General features: G+C 45.8%; 1 protein-coding gene across 1 annotated transcript in view; it reads right to left on the bottom strand.

Annotated features, from left to right (window-relative positions):
• Window positions 1-11,672, bottom strand: part of MIPEP (mitochondrial intermediate peptidase) — a 130,046-nt gene extending 118,374 nt beyond the window's left edge. The window contains exons 1-3 of the mRNA XM_068266943.1: window positions 11,463-11,672; window positions 7,579-7,752; window positions 1,485-1,573 (exon numbers count right to left, since the gene is read on the bottom strand). Of these exons, the coding sequence (XP_068123044.1) occupies window positions 1,485-1,573; window positions 7,579-7,752; window positions 11,463-11,612 (413 nt within the window). The 5' untranslated portion in view covers window positions 11,613-11,672. The remainder of the gene's footprint in view (window positions 1-1,484; window positions 1,574-7,578; window positions 7,753-11,462) is intronic.
• Window positions 11,673-15,611: the final 3,939 nt, after the last annotated feature.

Below are 15,611 nucleotides of genomic sequence, written 5' to 3'. Positions count from 1 at the left end.
TGCACAGTGTGGGCTCTGTTGACAAGCCCTTGTCGACGGATTTGCTGCTGGAACAGCGAGGAGGGCGGCGATGGATCTAGATGCTACCCTCTCCTGAGGGAAAACCCTTCAGTGACAGCACAGAGACTAAACTCCCCCACCCAGCAAATAACTATGTAACATTTTGTAACTTTCAGCGTTTTGGTGTAAACAGCACCTGCAAAGTATAAATATACCAACAACACCACTTCACTCAAAGATAAAAATTGTTTTTGATACCCAGATAATACCAGATCCAAAGTTGCTCCTTTTAGGGATAGTGGGAGAGACCAAATCATCTAGGCAGCCAATATCCTATGTTTTTATGCCAGGAAGCTAATACTACTAAATTGTATGCTTCAACAAGCTCCTACAATGACTGGTTGGGTGAAACTTGATAACTCTAATGTTGCTATGTACAAACTAACTTAAATTCAGAGGAATTGCTCAGCCAAATTTGACAGTCTGGAACCCATGGCTCGAATAGCTTAAAGGACAACTGAAGCGACAGGTATATGGAGGCATTCTTTTTCCTTAAACAATGCCAGTTGCCTAGCAGCCATGCTGATCTATTTAGCTACAGTAATGTCTGAATAACACCAGAAACAAGCATGCAGCTAATCTTGTCAGATCTGACAATGTCAGAAACGCCTGATATGCTGCATGCTTGTTCGGGGTCTATGGCTGAAAATATTAGAGGCAGGAGATCAGCAGGCTAGCCAGGTAACTGGTATTGCTTAAAAAGGAAATAAATAAGGCAGCCTCCATTTCCCTCTCACTACAGTTGTCCTTTAAAGTAAACCTAAACTGAGAAGGATGTGGATTTTTCCTTTTAAAATAATACCAGTTGCCTGGCTCTCCTGCTGATCCTGTGTCTCTAATACTTTCAGCGACAGCCCCTCAACAAGCATGCAGATCAGGTGCTCTGACTGAAGTCAGACTGGATTAGCTACATGCTTGTTTCAGGTGTGTGATTCAGCCACTACTGCAGCCAAAGAGATCAGCACGGCTGCCATGCAACTGGTATTGTTTAAAAGGAAACATCCATATCACTCTCAGTTATGGTTCCCATTAAAGACCAGGGAATTGACTAGGATACTAGCAGCTGCTACTGTTTAGCAGGCTGTGTAGCTTAAAAGTAAATCCAAGCCGAAGCTTGGGTTCAAAATAGGCTTTACCATGAAGAGAGGGAAGCATCAGGACCCTATTCAGGCTTCCCTCGGTGGTCTGCACTCCCCCTGTTGTTGAACGAACCCGCCCCGTCCACATTGGGGCCAAGCAGCTCTTCTTCCTGATTCATGGCAGCACAGGAGACGCGCGAGCCAACCCGCGCATGCACAGTACCACAGTTCTGGCTTACTGCGCGGGCGAGCTCGCGCGTCCATGAATCAGGAAGAGTAGCTGCGCAGCCCCAATATGATTAGAGACAATGTCTTCTCGCTGAACTTCTTATACAGATTACATACTTCTCCACCATGGTGCTGATATTCCTGCAAGCATCCTCTGCTGCTTCTCTGAATGATGAGTCGGGGTGAGCAGACTTCACAAAATCAGCCTGCAGAGATTCAAAGCAAAGGGTCTTTTTAAGCACGAATGATACAAAGGTCTACTTTATAGTGACATGTTACTAAACTGCATTAAGCAAAATATTGTGGGTTAAGTCTTACACTTACAAGCTTCAAGAGGTTAACCTCCCGGGCGGTAAGCCCTACAGCTGGAAGCTCAATGCAGAGTATAGCGTGCAGCGGGAGTTTTACTCACCTCCTGGGGGATCCAGACATTGGTAGCCTTTCTCCTTCCTGTCCTCCGAGGCTCTGGATCACTCTGGTGAGATCGCTGTCAGTGATCTCACTACAGTTACAATGCCACCCGAAAGACGGAGGGAAATTGCAGTGCTGGAGCCCATGGAGGTGAGCAAGTGCTGTGGCTGCTGCCGGCATTCTGGTGCCATGACTTTTTCCTGATTTTAGGGTTTGAAATGTGCTGAAAAGACCCTAAAATCCAGAAATAATCATACCACCAGGGAGGTTAAAATGTTTGTCAAGTTTACTCTCCATGTTCTACTTGCTGCTGTTTCTTTCCCTTTTAAAGAGACTCTGAAGTCTCGTAAAAATCATGTTTTTAATTAAAAAATGCGTTTAACATCTTTGCCCTACCTAAACCGCCGCAGTACACTAAGTAAATCCCCCCAAACTCCCCGGGTGGCAATCCGGGCAACGCTTCCGTGAGAGGCAGAGCTATGAGCCGCAGCTCTGCCTCTCAGCGCGTCTGTCAGCCCGGATCGCTTCCTCTCCCCCGCCCCTCTCAGTCTTCCTTCACTGAGAGGGGCGGGGGAGAGGCGGAGATCCATCACTGATAGACGGGCATGGAGGCAGAGCTACGGCTCAAAGTTCTGCCTCCAACAGCACCAAAATTCACAACCAAGAAAGTCGTGGATTTTGCGGGGGATAGGGAGGGGGGAGTTAGGGGGGATTTAGATAGATTTCAGCAGCGGGGATGCGGTGGTTTCGGTAGGGCAAAGATGTTAAACACATTTTAATTAAAAACATGATTTTTAGGAGACTTCAGTGTTTCTTTAACCACTTACCGAAAAGTGGATCCCGCAAGGACCGCCGCATGCACAGAGGTGGCGGTCCTTGTACGGGCATGGGCTCCGCCCCCCTCGCGCTGTAACCCGCCGGCCGTTCGGAAGCGCCGGCGGGTTACTAGCACCCGGATCGCCGCATACAAAGTGTATAATACACTTTGTAATGTATACAAAGTATTATACAGGCTGCCTCCTGCCCTGGTGGTCCCAGTGTCCGAGGGACCACCAGGGCAGGCTGCAGCCACCCTAGTCTGCACCCAAGCACACTGATTTCCCCCCGCCTGCCCCCTGATCACCCACAGCACCCCTCAGACCCCCCCCCCCCTGCCCACCCCCCAGACCACTGTTTGCACCCAATCACCCATCAATTACTCCCTGTCACTATCTGTTAACGCTATTTTATTTTTATGCCCCAAACTGCCCCCTGCTCCCTCCTGATCACCCCCCAACCCTCAGATTCTCCCCAAACCCCCCCCCCCCCTTGTGTACTGTATGCATCTATCCCCCTGATCACCTGTCAATCACCCATCGATCACCCCCTGTCACAGCCACCCATCAGTCAGCCCCTAAACTGCAATCTGTTCACCTACCCACACCAATAGATCGCCCGCAGATCCGACGTCAGATCACCTCCCAAGTGCAGTGTTTACATCTCTTCTCTACCATAAACACCCACTAATTACCCATCAATCACCCCTATCACCACCTGTCACTGTTACCCATCAGATCAGACCCTAATCTGCCCCTTGCGGGCACCTAATCACCCGCCTACATGCTCAGATTGCCCTCAGACCCCCCCTTATCAATTCGCCACTGCATTATTTAAATCTGTTCTTCCCAGTAATAACCAACTGATCACCTGTCAATCACCCATCAATCACCCCCTGTCACTGCCACCCATCAATCACCCCCTGTCACTGCCACCCATCAATCAGCCCCTAACCTGCCCCTTGCGGGCAATCTGATCACCCACCCACACCAATAGATCGCCCGCAGATCCGAGGTCAGATCACCTCCCAAGTGCAGTGTTTACATCTGTTCTCTACCCTAAACACCCACTAATTACCCATCAATCACCCCCTGTCACTGCTACCCATCAGATTAGACCCCTATCTTCCCCTAGGGCACTCAATCACCCGCCCACACCCTCAGAATGCCCTCAGACCCCAGCCCTAAACACCTCGCCAGTGCATTGCTTGCATCTATTCCCCCCTCTAATTACACCTTGAGACACCCATCAATCACCTCCTGTCACCCCCTAGCACACCTACCCATCAGATCAGGCCCTAATTTGCCCCGTGTAGGCTCCTGATCACTTGGCCAAACCCTCAGATCCCCCTCAGACCCACTTCCGATCACCTCCCCAGTGCATTGATTGCATCTATTTTCCCCTCTAACCACCCCGAGACACCCATCAATCACCTCCTGTCACACCCCTAGCACTCCTATCCATCAGATCAGGCCCAATAAAACCTGTCATCTAAAAGGCCACCCTGCTTATGACCGGTTCCACAAAATTCGTCCCCTCATAGACCACCTGTCATCAAAAATTTGCAGATGCTTATACCCCTGAACAGTCATTTTGAGACATTTGGTTTCCAGACTACTCACGGTTTTGGGCCCGTAAAATACCAGGGCGGTATAGGAACCCCACAAGTGACCCCATTTTAGAAAAAAAAAGGACACCCCAATGTATTCTGTTAGGTGTATGACGAGTTCATAGAAGATTTTTTTTTTTTTTTTTTAAAGTTAGCGGAAATTGATTTTTATTGGTTTTTTTTCACAAAGTGTCATTTTTCACTAACTTGTGACAAAAAATAAAATCTTCTATGAACTCACCATACTCCTAACGGAATACCTTGGGGTGTCTTCTTTCTAAAATGTGGTCACTTGTGGGGTTCCTATACTGCCCTGGCATTTTAGGGGCCCTAAACCGTGAGGAGTAGTCTAGAAAACAAATGCCTCAAAATGACCCGTGAATAGGACGTTGGGCCCCTTAGCGCAGTAAGGTGCAAAAAAGTGCCACACATGTGGTATCGCCGTACTCGGGAGAAGTAGTGCAATGTGTTTTGGGGTGTATTTTTACACATACCCATGCTGGGTGGGAGAAATAACTCTGTAAATGGACAATTGTGTGTAAAAAAAAAAAAAATCAAAAGATTGTCATTTACAGAGATATTTCTCCCACCCAGCATGGGTATGTGTAAAAATACACCCCAAAACACATTATACTACTTCTCCCGAGTACGGCGATACCACGTGTGGCACTTTTTTGCACCCTAACTGCGCTAAGGGGCCCAAAGTCCAATGAGTACCTTTAGGATTTCACAGGTCATTTTGCGACATTTGGTTTCAAGACTACTCCTCACGGTTTAGGGCCCCTAAAATGCCAGGGCAGTATAGGAACCCCACAAATGACCCCATTTTAGAAAGAAGACATACCAAGGTATTCCGTTAGGAGTATGGTGAGTTCACAGAAGATTTTATTTTTTGTCACAAGTTAGCGGAAAGTGACACTTTGTGAAAAAAAAAAACAATACAAATCAATTTCCGCTAACTTGTGACAAAAAATAAAATCTTCTATGAACTCACCATACTCCTAACGGAATACCTTGGTATGTCTTCTTTCTAAAATGGGGTCATTTGTGGGGTTCCTATACTGCCCTGGCATTTTAGGGGCCCTAAACCGTGAGGAGTAGTCTGGAAACCAAATGCCGCAAAATGACCCTTGAAATCCTAAAGGTACTCATCGGACTTTGGGCCCCTTAGCGCAGTTAGGGTGCAAAAAAGTGCCACACATGTGGTATCGCCATACTCAGGAGAAATAGTATAATGTGTTTTGGGGTGTATTTTTACACATACCCATGCTGAGTGGGAGAAAGATCTCTGTAAATGGACAATTGTGTGTAAAAAAAAAAAAAAAAAAAAAATCAAAAAATTGTAATTTACAGAGATATTTCTCCCACCCAGCATCGGTATGTGTAAACTGCGCTAAGGGGTCCAAAGTTCAATGAGCACCTTTAGGCTTTACAGGGGTGCTTACAATGTAGCACCCCCCAAAATGTCAGGACAGTAAACACACCCCACAAATGACCCCATTTTGGAAAGTAGACACTTCAAGGTATTCAGAGAGGGGCATGGTGAGTCCGTGGCAGATTTCATTTTTTTTCTTTGTCGGAAGTTAGAAGAAATGGAAACTTTTTTTTTTTTTGTCACAAAGTGTCATTTTCCGCTTACTTGTGACAAAAAATAATATCTTCAATGAACTCACTATGCCTCTCAGTAAATACTTTGGGATGTCTTCCTTCCAAAATGGAGGGGGGGGGGGGGGGTATTTATACTATCCTGGAATTCTAGCCCCTCATGAAACATGTCAGGTGGTCAGAAAAGTCAGAGATGCTGGAAAATGGGAACATTCATTTTTTGCACCATAGTTTGTAAACGCTATAACTTTTACCCAAACCAATAAATATAGGCTGAATGGTTTTTTTTTTTTTTAATCAAAAACATGTTTGTCCACATTTTTCATGCTGCATGTATACAGAAATTTTACTTTATTTGAAAAATGTCAGCACAGAAAGTTAAAAAAAAAATCATTTTTTTGCCAAAATTCATGTCTTTTTTTGATGACTATAATAAAAAGTAAAAATCGCAGCAGCAATCAAATAGCACCAAAAGAAAGCTTTATCAGTGACAAGAAAAGGAGCCAAAATTCATTTAGGTGGTAGGTTGTATGAGCGAGCAATAAACCGTGAAAGCTGCAGTGGTCTGAATGGAAAAAAAGGGTCTGGTCCTTAAGAGGGGTAAAGCCCACGATCCTCAAGTGGTTAAAGCGGTATTGTCACCATAAAAATCAAATTTCAACAGCAACTGGTCTGAGTGTATTCAGTGATAAGGATGCTAATGCTGCATTCAAAACTTTTTCTGCTGTTATGGTTTGGAGTTATCACATACTTTAGGAGCACTGGCCCTAGTGCCAAACAGTGCCAAAAAGTTGAATGCTGGAAGTTCTTTTTATCTATAATATATTCCTCCTCTTCCATTTATTTCCCACCCTAGCTGATCACTTGTGTTTACAAGCAAGGCTGAGGTGACTCAGGGATTGGATGTGTAAATAAAGAAAAAGACTCTTGGAGGAGGGCAGCAAATTAATACACAATGAGCAAGAGAAAGGAGGGGGGAAAACAAAAGTCAGGGAGGATATGATGTCAGCAATTGCTTGGCAAGATGGCCACTGCCTAGAATAGGATTTTCTGCTTTTCCTTAGTAAAATTCACAGGAATCATTACGTGGATAGCACAATACATCTGTTATGGAAGTAAAAGTAGTATTTATCTACTTATATATTATTTATTTATTTTAGCACTGCGTAATATGTTGGAGCTTTATAAATACAATAGAAAAATAAATACTTACGGTATATATGTGTTTTTTATTTCTACGTTAGCATGGGTGTTGCTTGTTCTTTAAAGGGAACCTGAGAATAGAGGTATTTGGATTCTGCCATATTAATTTCCTTTTAAGCAATACTAGTTGCCTGGCTGTCCTGCTGATCCTCTGCCTCTAATATTTTAGCCATAGACCCGGAACAAGCATGCAGATTAGAGGTTTATGACATGATTGTCAGATCTAACAAGATTATGTGCATGCTTGTTTGTGGTGTTATTCAGACACTACTGAAGCCGAATAGATCAGCAGGGGCTGCCAGGCAACTGGTATTGTTTAAAATGAAATAAATATAGCAGCCTCCATATACCTTTCAGTTCAGGTTCCCGTTAAATGACCCAAACTGACCTGCATGCACTATAGACAGAAGCACAGGAAGTTAAACAAAAATATAGAAATATTCAGAGACCGCATATTGTAACTGAGGCAAAAATAAAATGGTATGATTTGAGTGAATGACTGCCATTATGTAGCAAGTTACCCCAAGCACACAAGTAGTCCCATGAAGTCACACAACGTATTCTTACCAAATCAGCTACTTTGCACAATTCATCGCTTAGCTGGTCAAACATTTTCACAGTCTCAGCACTCGGAGGGGCGGTGCACACTCTCTCCACCAGCGATTCAGACTTCCTCAGGGCATTATCTTGAACTATCTGGAAACCTTGTGGAGAACTCAACTCAGGAACCCCAAACAGACCCTAAAATATAGGAGTGTGCAATGTGTTGTTAAACCAGTCCCTGAATTACAGTCTAAATAAAAAAAAAAAAAAAGTATCTATATAATCTCAAACTTAATATAATTAAAATCTGTCAAGAAAGGAAAGTATGGACAATATTGCATAAGGATCATTACATCAGATCAACATAGGGACATAGGAAGAGGACTACTTCTATTTGGAGAAAACACTTGCTCCTGTGAAGGATTCCATTCCATACTGATGACATGCATTGTGATCAGATTATAAGGGATTTGCTGGGGCTCAGTTCAGACAGCAGGTCATTGCAGTGATTGAAACGTTGTGGTGTTACCCGGCAGCGCTCAGTTGTGACTCCATGGGTGGGGCCTTTTCATTGCTGACACCGAGCGCTAGTGTTCTCCCCAGGCTAGCTTTGGTGACCACCCGGATATCATCAGCTCACCTCCTCCTATGCTGTAAGTAGAGTTGCCTGCATTTTCATCTCGCCCCATCCGGCTACTTTTTCATGGCGCCCGGCCACTATTTCATGCCACCCGGCAGGAAAATAATTCTGGGGAGAACACTGACAAGTAGAGTTGCTCTTACAGAGAAGCTACCAGTACATAGCTACCCGGAATCGAAATTTAAATTAGCAAACGCTGCCCTCAGGAGAGGGGGGGGGTTATTTACCCATGCCGACGCTGTTAGATGATGCACTCAATTTGCGCCCCACGTCACTTCGTGCTTCCTCCTTTTAGGCTGAAGATGAAAATCAGTGCCGCAACAAGCATTTGCAGCAGTAATGTCGTGCGATATCGTAATGACCATCAAACAAGTCAGAACCCCCAGCTGCTGTCCCCCAAGCTGTTAGATGTCCACCACTGCCTGTACAAGTAGATAAGTTACCTCTGCTGCCCCAGGGTGTCTGTCAAATCTCAGCCGTACTTCCGGCATATTGCACGTGGGTCACGTGTCCCACATGCAATATGCTGGTAGTCACGTGTGACGCGAATGCAGAAATACGCCACGGAAATTCGGGGCAGCAGACAGTTAAAGTATTTACATGCACGGTCACCAGGGGCATCTAACATTTGAGCACACAGTGGCCGAGGGAGGTGAGGCAGCATCATGAAGCCAATTCCCAAAACATTTCATGCTGAACAATCTCTTAGTCAATTCTACCCATACATCTCTAGATGTACGCTCACCTTTAAAAGGCAGCCCAATTTGATGGAACAGCTATAATAATATATAACTTTTCGCCCTGCTGTGTAAATACTTTAAAGCTATAAACTATAAACGCCTGCTTAGCCGAACTACAGCAATGGATGAGTGAATACTGTCAGACTAAATGCAGATAAAAGAGAAATCCTTCTGATTGGAGGGCAGCGCATGACAACAAAACAACTTAACTTGCAGTCTTCACCACTGGGAATAGGAGGCACGGATCTACACAGCTCTAAGGCCCGGTTCACATTAGCGGTTGTTTGCCAAACGGACCGGATGACCTGACCGGATCCGGATCGGAACCGTACGGTTCTGATCCGGATCCGATCCGGATCCGGTCAGGTTGCATCAGGTGGTAATCAGGATGCGATCCGGATCCGTTTGGCAAAGTAACGTAAAAAAAAAAAAAAAAAATGTTGGGGTCTGGGAGGTCAGCAGAAGGGGGACCTGTGGAATCAGGCCCTCTGCTGTTTAGCACTCACCTCCACCTCCGACATGCTGCCAACATCCTGCCAACACCTCCAGCTCGTGCTGCTCCACTCCGAAATGCTTGCCCATGTGTCCCCAGCCAATATCGCCGCAACAATCCGCATAGGAAGTGGGGTAGAACATCCGGATTTCTCAGCCAGTGTGTTGTGCGGCCTCCGGTTCCCATTTGTTTGTATTGGCCGGATGGTGCAGTCCGGCTCCGCCCCGGATACGGCTGCCGGAGGGGCCGGATGAAAAAATAGCGCATGTTGGAACGGAGGCCGGAGGCCGGATCCGGTCCGGCTCCGGTTCTGCAGAACGGACCCATGTGAACGGACGCATAGGCTTTAATTGCTATGCCGTGCGTCCGTTCCGTCCGTTCTGCAGGCGGTGCGGCTCCGGCACGGCGATTCCGGAGGGCCACCGCAAGTGTGAACCGGGCCTAAGCATGTGCGTAGCCTGGGAGTTCTAATTGAAACTACAGAACTCACATCTCTGCTGTGGTGAAATCATCCTTTTTTCACCTGAAGAACATTGCAAAAATCAAGCACATCATCCCCCCAGAAGATCTGCCAACATTAGTACATGCCTTCATTACATCCCAACTGGACTACTGTAATGCTCTCTACGGCCTGGTGCACACCAAAAACCGCTAGCAGATCCGCAAAATGCTAGCAGATTTTGAAACGCTTTTAGTTCTTTTTCTGTAGCGTTTCAGCTAGCGTTTTGCGGTTTTGGTGTAGTAGATTTAATATATTGTTACAGTAAAGCTGTTACTGAACAGCTTCTGTAACAAAAACGCCGGCAAAACCGCTCTGAACAGGCATTTTTCAGAGCGGTTTGCGTTTTTCTTATACTTAACATTGGAGGCAGAAACGCATCCACAATCCAAAAAATGCCTCACCCCGGGAGTATGCGTTTTTGCAAAACGCCTCCCGCTCTGGTGTGCACCAGCCCATTGAAATACATTACCCAAGCGTATCCGCAGCCGCAAGCGGATCGCAAAACGCAGCCGAACCTCTCTGGTGTGCACTAGGCCTCAACGGGCCTTCCAAAAAAGTACTTGTAATGCCTACAGCTGATACAGAATACTGCTGCCAGACCGTTAACCAACCAACCCCGTCACTGCCACATAAAACCAGTCCTGCACTTCACTGGCTACCTATAAAATGGAGGGTCCTATTCAAGATCGGCCTACTGACATTTGAATCACTTAACAATCTGGGCCCTGGATACACAAAAGAAATGTTACAGCTAGCAATCCCTGCAATCTCAGATCTACAGGTTCTAATAATCTTGGTATACCCAGAGTCCACCTAGAAACTTTTGGTCCCAGAGCCTTCTGTCATGCTGCTCCTATGTTATGGAACTCCTTACCTCAGCAGATCAGGACAGCTCCATCTCTGGACATGTTTAAAGGGAACCAGAGAGGAAGCTACTGAAAAAATAGGAAAAGATTTTATACATACCTTGGGCTTCCTCCAGCCCCATAAGCCTGGATTGCTCCCACGCCGCCGTCCTCCGCTGCCTCTATCGCAGGTACCAGGTCCCGTCACTTCCGCCAGACGCGACCAGTCTTCCGCATGCGCAGGGGCTCCCTTCGGCTCTGTACCAATGCGACTGCACAGTACGGAGGGAGCGCACTGCGCTTGCATGGACTGGCCGAAATGACGGGTCCCAGTACCGGCGAACAGAGGCAGCGGAGGACGGCGGCGTGGGAGCGATCCAGGCTTATGGGGCTGGAGGAAGCCCCAGGTATGTATAAAACTGTTAACTAATACATATCTGGGTCTCTTTAAATCCAGACTGAAACCCCACCTGTTCAGCTTGGCATTTGCAGAAATATAATTTTTGTTGTTGTGTGAATACTTCATCCTACTACTAAATCTGAGATAGCCTAAGCGCTTTGAGTCCTATGGAAGAAAAGAGCTACAGAAATGTTCTTGTTACTTTGTCCACCAGTTAGTGTCATGGAATAAAGCATTGCAGCCCTGTGCTCAATGCTTAGTGCACATGTCAGGGATGACAGTCCTCACCGCATTCTTCCCGAACACATCCAGCCTTCGCTGCTGCTTCACATTGAAGGCGGCCCCGACAGGAGACCAGCTGGTGCTAACGGAGCGGCGCCCGGAGCCCCGCCGTGCCTGGAGGTACAGGGAGCAGAGGAGGCGCCGTAAGGACAACATGCTGCCCGCTGACTCCCGCACCCCACAGAGACAGCAGCGCTGTGACCCCTGCAGGCCACCGTTCCTGCACAGCCATGTGACGCAGGCTACACAGGCGCTCATTGGCAGACACGCACTGCCTGTCATCAAAGACAAACCTATAGCAAAGCATGCGTCTGTGGTTGCCGGGTTACCAGACGTGTGTGGGCGGGCTCCTACTGTCACTTCCTTCCAGGGGATGAAGAAATAGCTATGACATGCTCATACTTTTACTTTGTATGAGGATTGTATGTATGTAGCTTGGATGGAATATCAAGGCAGGAAATGCATTTGATTTGCATATATTTTGCATTTGCTTTACATGTAAGCATCTCACAGACCATTTCTGAAATGCAAGTACTACAGGATCTGCTTGGTGGGGGAAGTGTCCCTAATGGGCTCTATTCACAATCATTTTCCGCATGCGGAAATGCACTTGCGGTAAATTCCCGACTGAAATGAGACCATCTTGACATTCACAAAATTGCATCCATGAACATTTACCTCATGCGTAAAATGTTACGCATTAATTACCCACATGCGTAAAAAATGCGGTAAAAGTCCGCAAAAGACGGTACTTCCCGCAAAAAAAATCAAAATTCACAAAGAAAACCGGCGCCTTATTTCTGACTTAACTACCGATTTCCTTATCACCTACTAGTACTTGGTGATATATTTTGCTTCCCATTGACTTAAATGGAGTCTGGAGCCTTGAGTGCTGTATTTGCTGGACTTTAATTTTTTTTTGTTAATTTTGTTAAAGATTTTTTATGTCACTTCTTTTACGCATGGTTTCCCCATGTTCACTATGTAATTACGCATGCTTCCCAATATTTTTTTTTACGCGTTGTTCCCGCATGCGGGAAACATGCGGAACATTTTTAGTGAATGTGAAAAAATGAAGAAATTATCAATGGCGGTAACATAGTGGCAGGGCCACTACTGTTCTGCTCCTCGGGGCCCCAGCAGTGCCGACCATGCTATATTTTTTGCCCCCCCCGCTCTCTGGGGCCCTGCTGAAAGGATATTAACAGCCACCACTTACCTTTTATTGCCGGCGGGTGAGCGGGCGGGCCGTGGCTGCACTCGGAGACACGCTGTCTCCCTCCTTCTCTATGACCCGGCGGGCCATGTGTAAACACACGCCGGGTCATAGAGTAGGACGGAGACAGCGTGTCTCCGAGTGCAGCCACGCCCCGCCCGCTCACCCGCCGGCAATAAAAGGTAAGTGCTTATCCTTTTTTCACCTTCTGTGTCTAGGATATCTATGGGCACAAACAAATGGGCGCCTGGTAAAACGGATAGTAGAATATCGGTAATTATACTGATATATTACTAACCCTCTGCGCCCTAATTCTCACACTAACCCACCCCCATGTATTCCTAACACTAGCCACCCCCCACTTACTCCTAAGGCTGCACTTTGTGTTGCTTTCCTTGTGAAATGCACTGTCTGTTATTGCACACGTTTTGTGATAACACACATATGCAGTGTGTTGGGATGCCACATGCTGTTTAATCGTACCTGCCGCACTGTGAATCATAGTTGGTGCATTGTAGCAGCGTTATAATGCGGTCTTCACTGCGAACGGAGCCACTAATTAACTGGCCAAGCCAGGCTGGAAAATTGAAAAGCCCGGAGTTTGGCTACAATGTACTGGCACGCCCCGCAAAGTTCCGCTACGTAGTAGTGCCACCACTATTTTGATTTTTTGGGTGTACCTCCGGAGCCAAATTTTGCTGCTGTAGTTGGTATATGCTACAGGCGCAGTGTAGGAGGGGGCGCACATTTCTTTCAGCTGTCATTCCTAATTGTGTATGAAGCAGAAAGAAATAAGAAAAGGGGATACATAGCAGTGACTGCACACCAGATAACTAGTGACTCTGTAACAAAAATTACAACGTTTTTTCCAGGGCTGTGGAGTCGGAGTCGGAGTCGTGGAGTCGGAGTCGTGGAGTCGGGCAATTTTGGGTGCCTGGAGTCGGAGTCGGGAAAAAATGCACCGACTCCGACTCCTAATGAATTTGTAACTGTAATTAAAATAGAAAATATGATAAAATGTTCTATTTCTCAGATAATAGTCATGAAAAATAATGTATATATACAGTATATATACAGTAATAGCTGTGCTTAGTCCACAAAAATGAAATAAACCAATCAAAATTAGTTACTTGTGCTGCTTCAATAAAGCAGTCCCCGTATTTTTAAGGTCAGATATACATATCTGATTGTGACTGTTTATATGATGTGTACACAGGAATCTCTTATATATACTAAATAACATCTATGCTGTAAGAATAAAGCCTGATGTGTAGCTGTGTCACTAATAAAGATGGTCAACAAGATGGAAATAATTCTGCATTGATGCTGATTTATGCAAATGTATGCACTCCCTTTGCTGATGAAATCAAATAATTTGATATGTTGTTAAAATTTGGTTTGGTGACTACAAATTAAAGGGTAACTGAGACGGATGAAAAGTAAAGTTTTATACATACCTGGGGCTTCCTCCAGCCCCCTTCAGGCTAATCAGTCCCTCGCTGTCCTCCACCACCCGGATCTTCTGCTATGAGTCCTGGTAATTCAGCCAGTCAGCGCTGTCCGGCCGCATGCCGCTCCCACAGCCAGGAACATTCTGCACCTGCGCAATAGTGCTGCACAGGTGTAGTATGCTCCTGGCGGCGGAGTGTGTGCATGTGCACTACGCCTGACTGGCTAGAGTACCTGGACTCAAAGCAGAGGATCCAGGTGGCGGATGAGGACAACGAGGGACTGATTATCCTGAAGGCGGCTGGAGGAAGCCCCAGGTATGTATAAAACTTGAATTTCATCTGTCTCAGGTTTACTTTGTTACACAGTAGTACTATACTCTAAATATGCACTCCCCAGAGCTGCAGGGAATCCACTGAGAATGCTGTCCACATTGAACACAGAGGTGTTGTCTGTTTACAATCTCCTCATTCCCCTGCAGAGTACCTGCACATCATTCTTACATGTACCCACACTTACATTGCCTAGGGCCTGATAGATGTTCTTTGTTCCGGTTTGTACCTTTTACAAGTACTCTTACCAAGGACTAGTTTTAGTCTAAAGGGAATAAATATAGTAGTCTACATATCCTTCTCACTTCAGTTGTCTTGTAAAATTCCTAAGCGTTGGCAGTTAAGAGACGAATTTCATGTTACATACTTTTAATCAACAAAATTGTAATATGCAAATTAGAGGAGTCGGAGTCGTGGAGTCGGAGTCGGAGTCGGTGGAATCCTAAACTGAGGAGTCGGAGTCGGAGGATTTTTGGACCGACTCCACAGCCCTGGTTTTTTCTACCATCCTACAAGTTCCTAAACCTATTCTTATGTGTTCTGGCTTACTGTAGCTCTTTCTACTATAACCATCTCTGTAATAAATCAATGTATCTTCCCCCTGTCAGACTTGTCAGCCTGTGTCTGGAAGGCTGCCAAGTTCTTCAGTGTTGAACTGTGTGTGTGTTTTATTTACATAAGCCAGCAGCTTCTCTGCTATCTTATCAGTGATAGAAGAGAGCTGGATAAAAATCCTCCTCTGGAGGCTGTGAAAGGAGCTGGTCTGTCACATACTGAGGAATTAACGACATAGGTAGAGCTGTCTGCAGGAAGCCTGTAATGTTCAGTGCATGAGAGAAGCTGGGGACAGAAGGTAAACACACACAAGTGATCTCTTGAGATTCAGAAGTAAGGCTGTATACAGCCTGCTTGTGTATGGATGTATTTTCTATGTGTGGACATACTGTACATCAACCTGCTTCCTGTTTTGGTGGCCATTTTGTTTGTTTATAAACAAACTTTTAAAAACTGTTTTTGACCACTTTTAATGCGGCGGGGAGCGGTGAAATTGTGACAGAGGGTAATAGGAGATGTCCCCTAACACACTGGTATGTTTACTTTTGTGCGATTTTAACAATACAGATTCTCTTTAAGGTGTTACGGAGGTTGTGGGCCTTG

Source organism: Hyperolius riggenbachi, chromosome 2 (assembly GCF_040937935.1).
Source record: "Hyperolius riggenbachi isolate aHypRig1 chromosome 2, aHypRig1.pri, whole genome shotgun sequence".
Classification (NCBI taxonomy): Eukaryota; Metazoa; Chordata; class Amphibia; order Anura; family Hyperoliidae; genus Hyperolius; species Hyperolius riggenbachi.
Note: the sequence above shows the minus strand (reverse complement) of the source record. Positions and strands in the feature narration are given on the sequence as shown.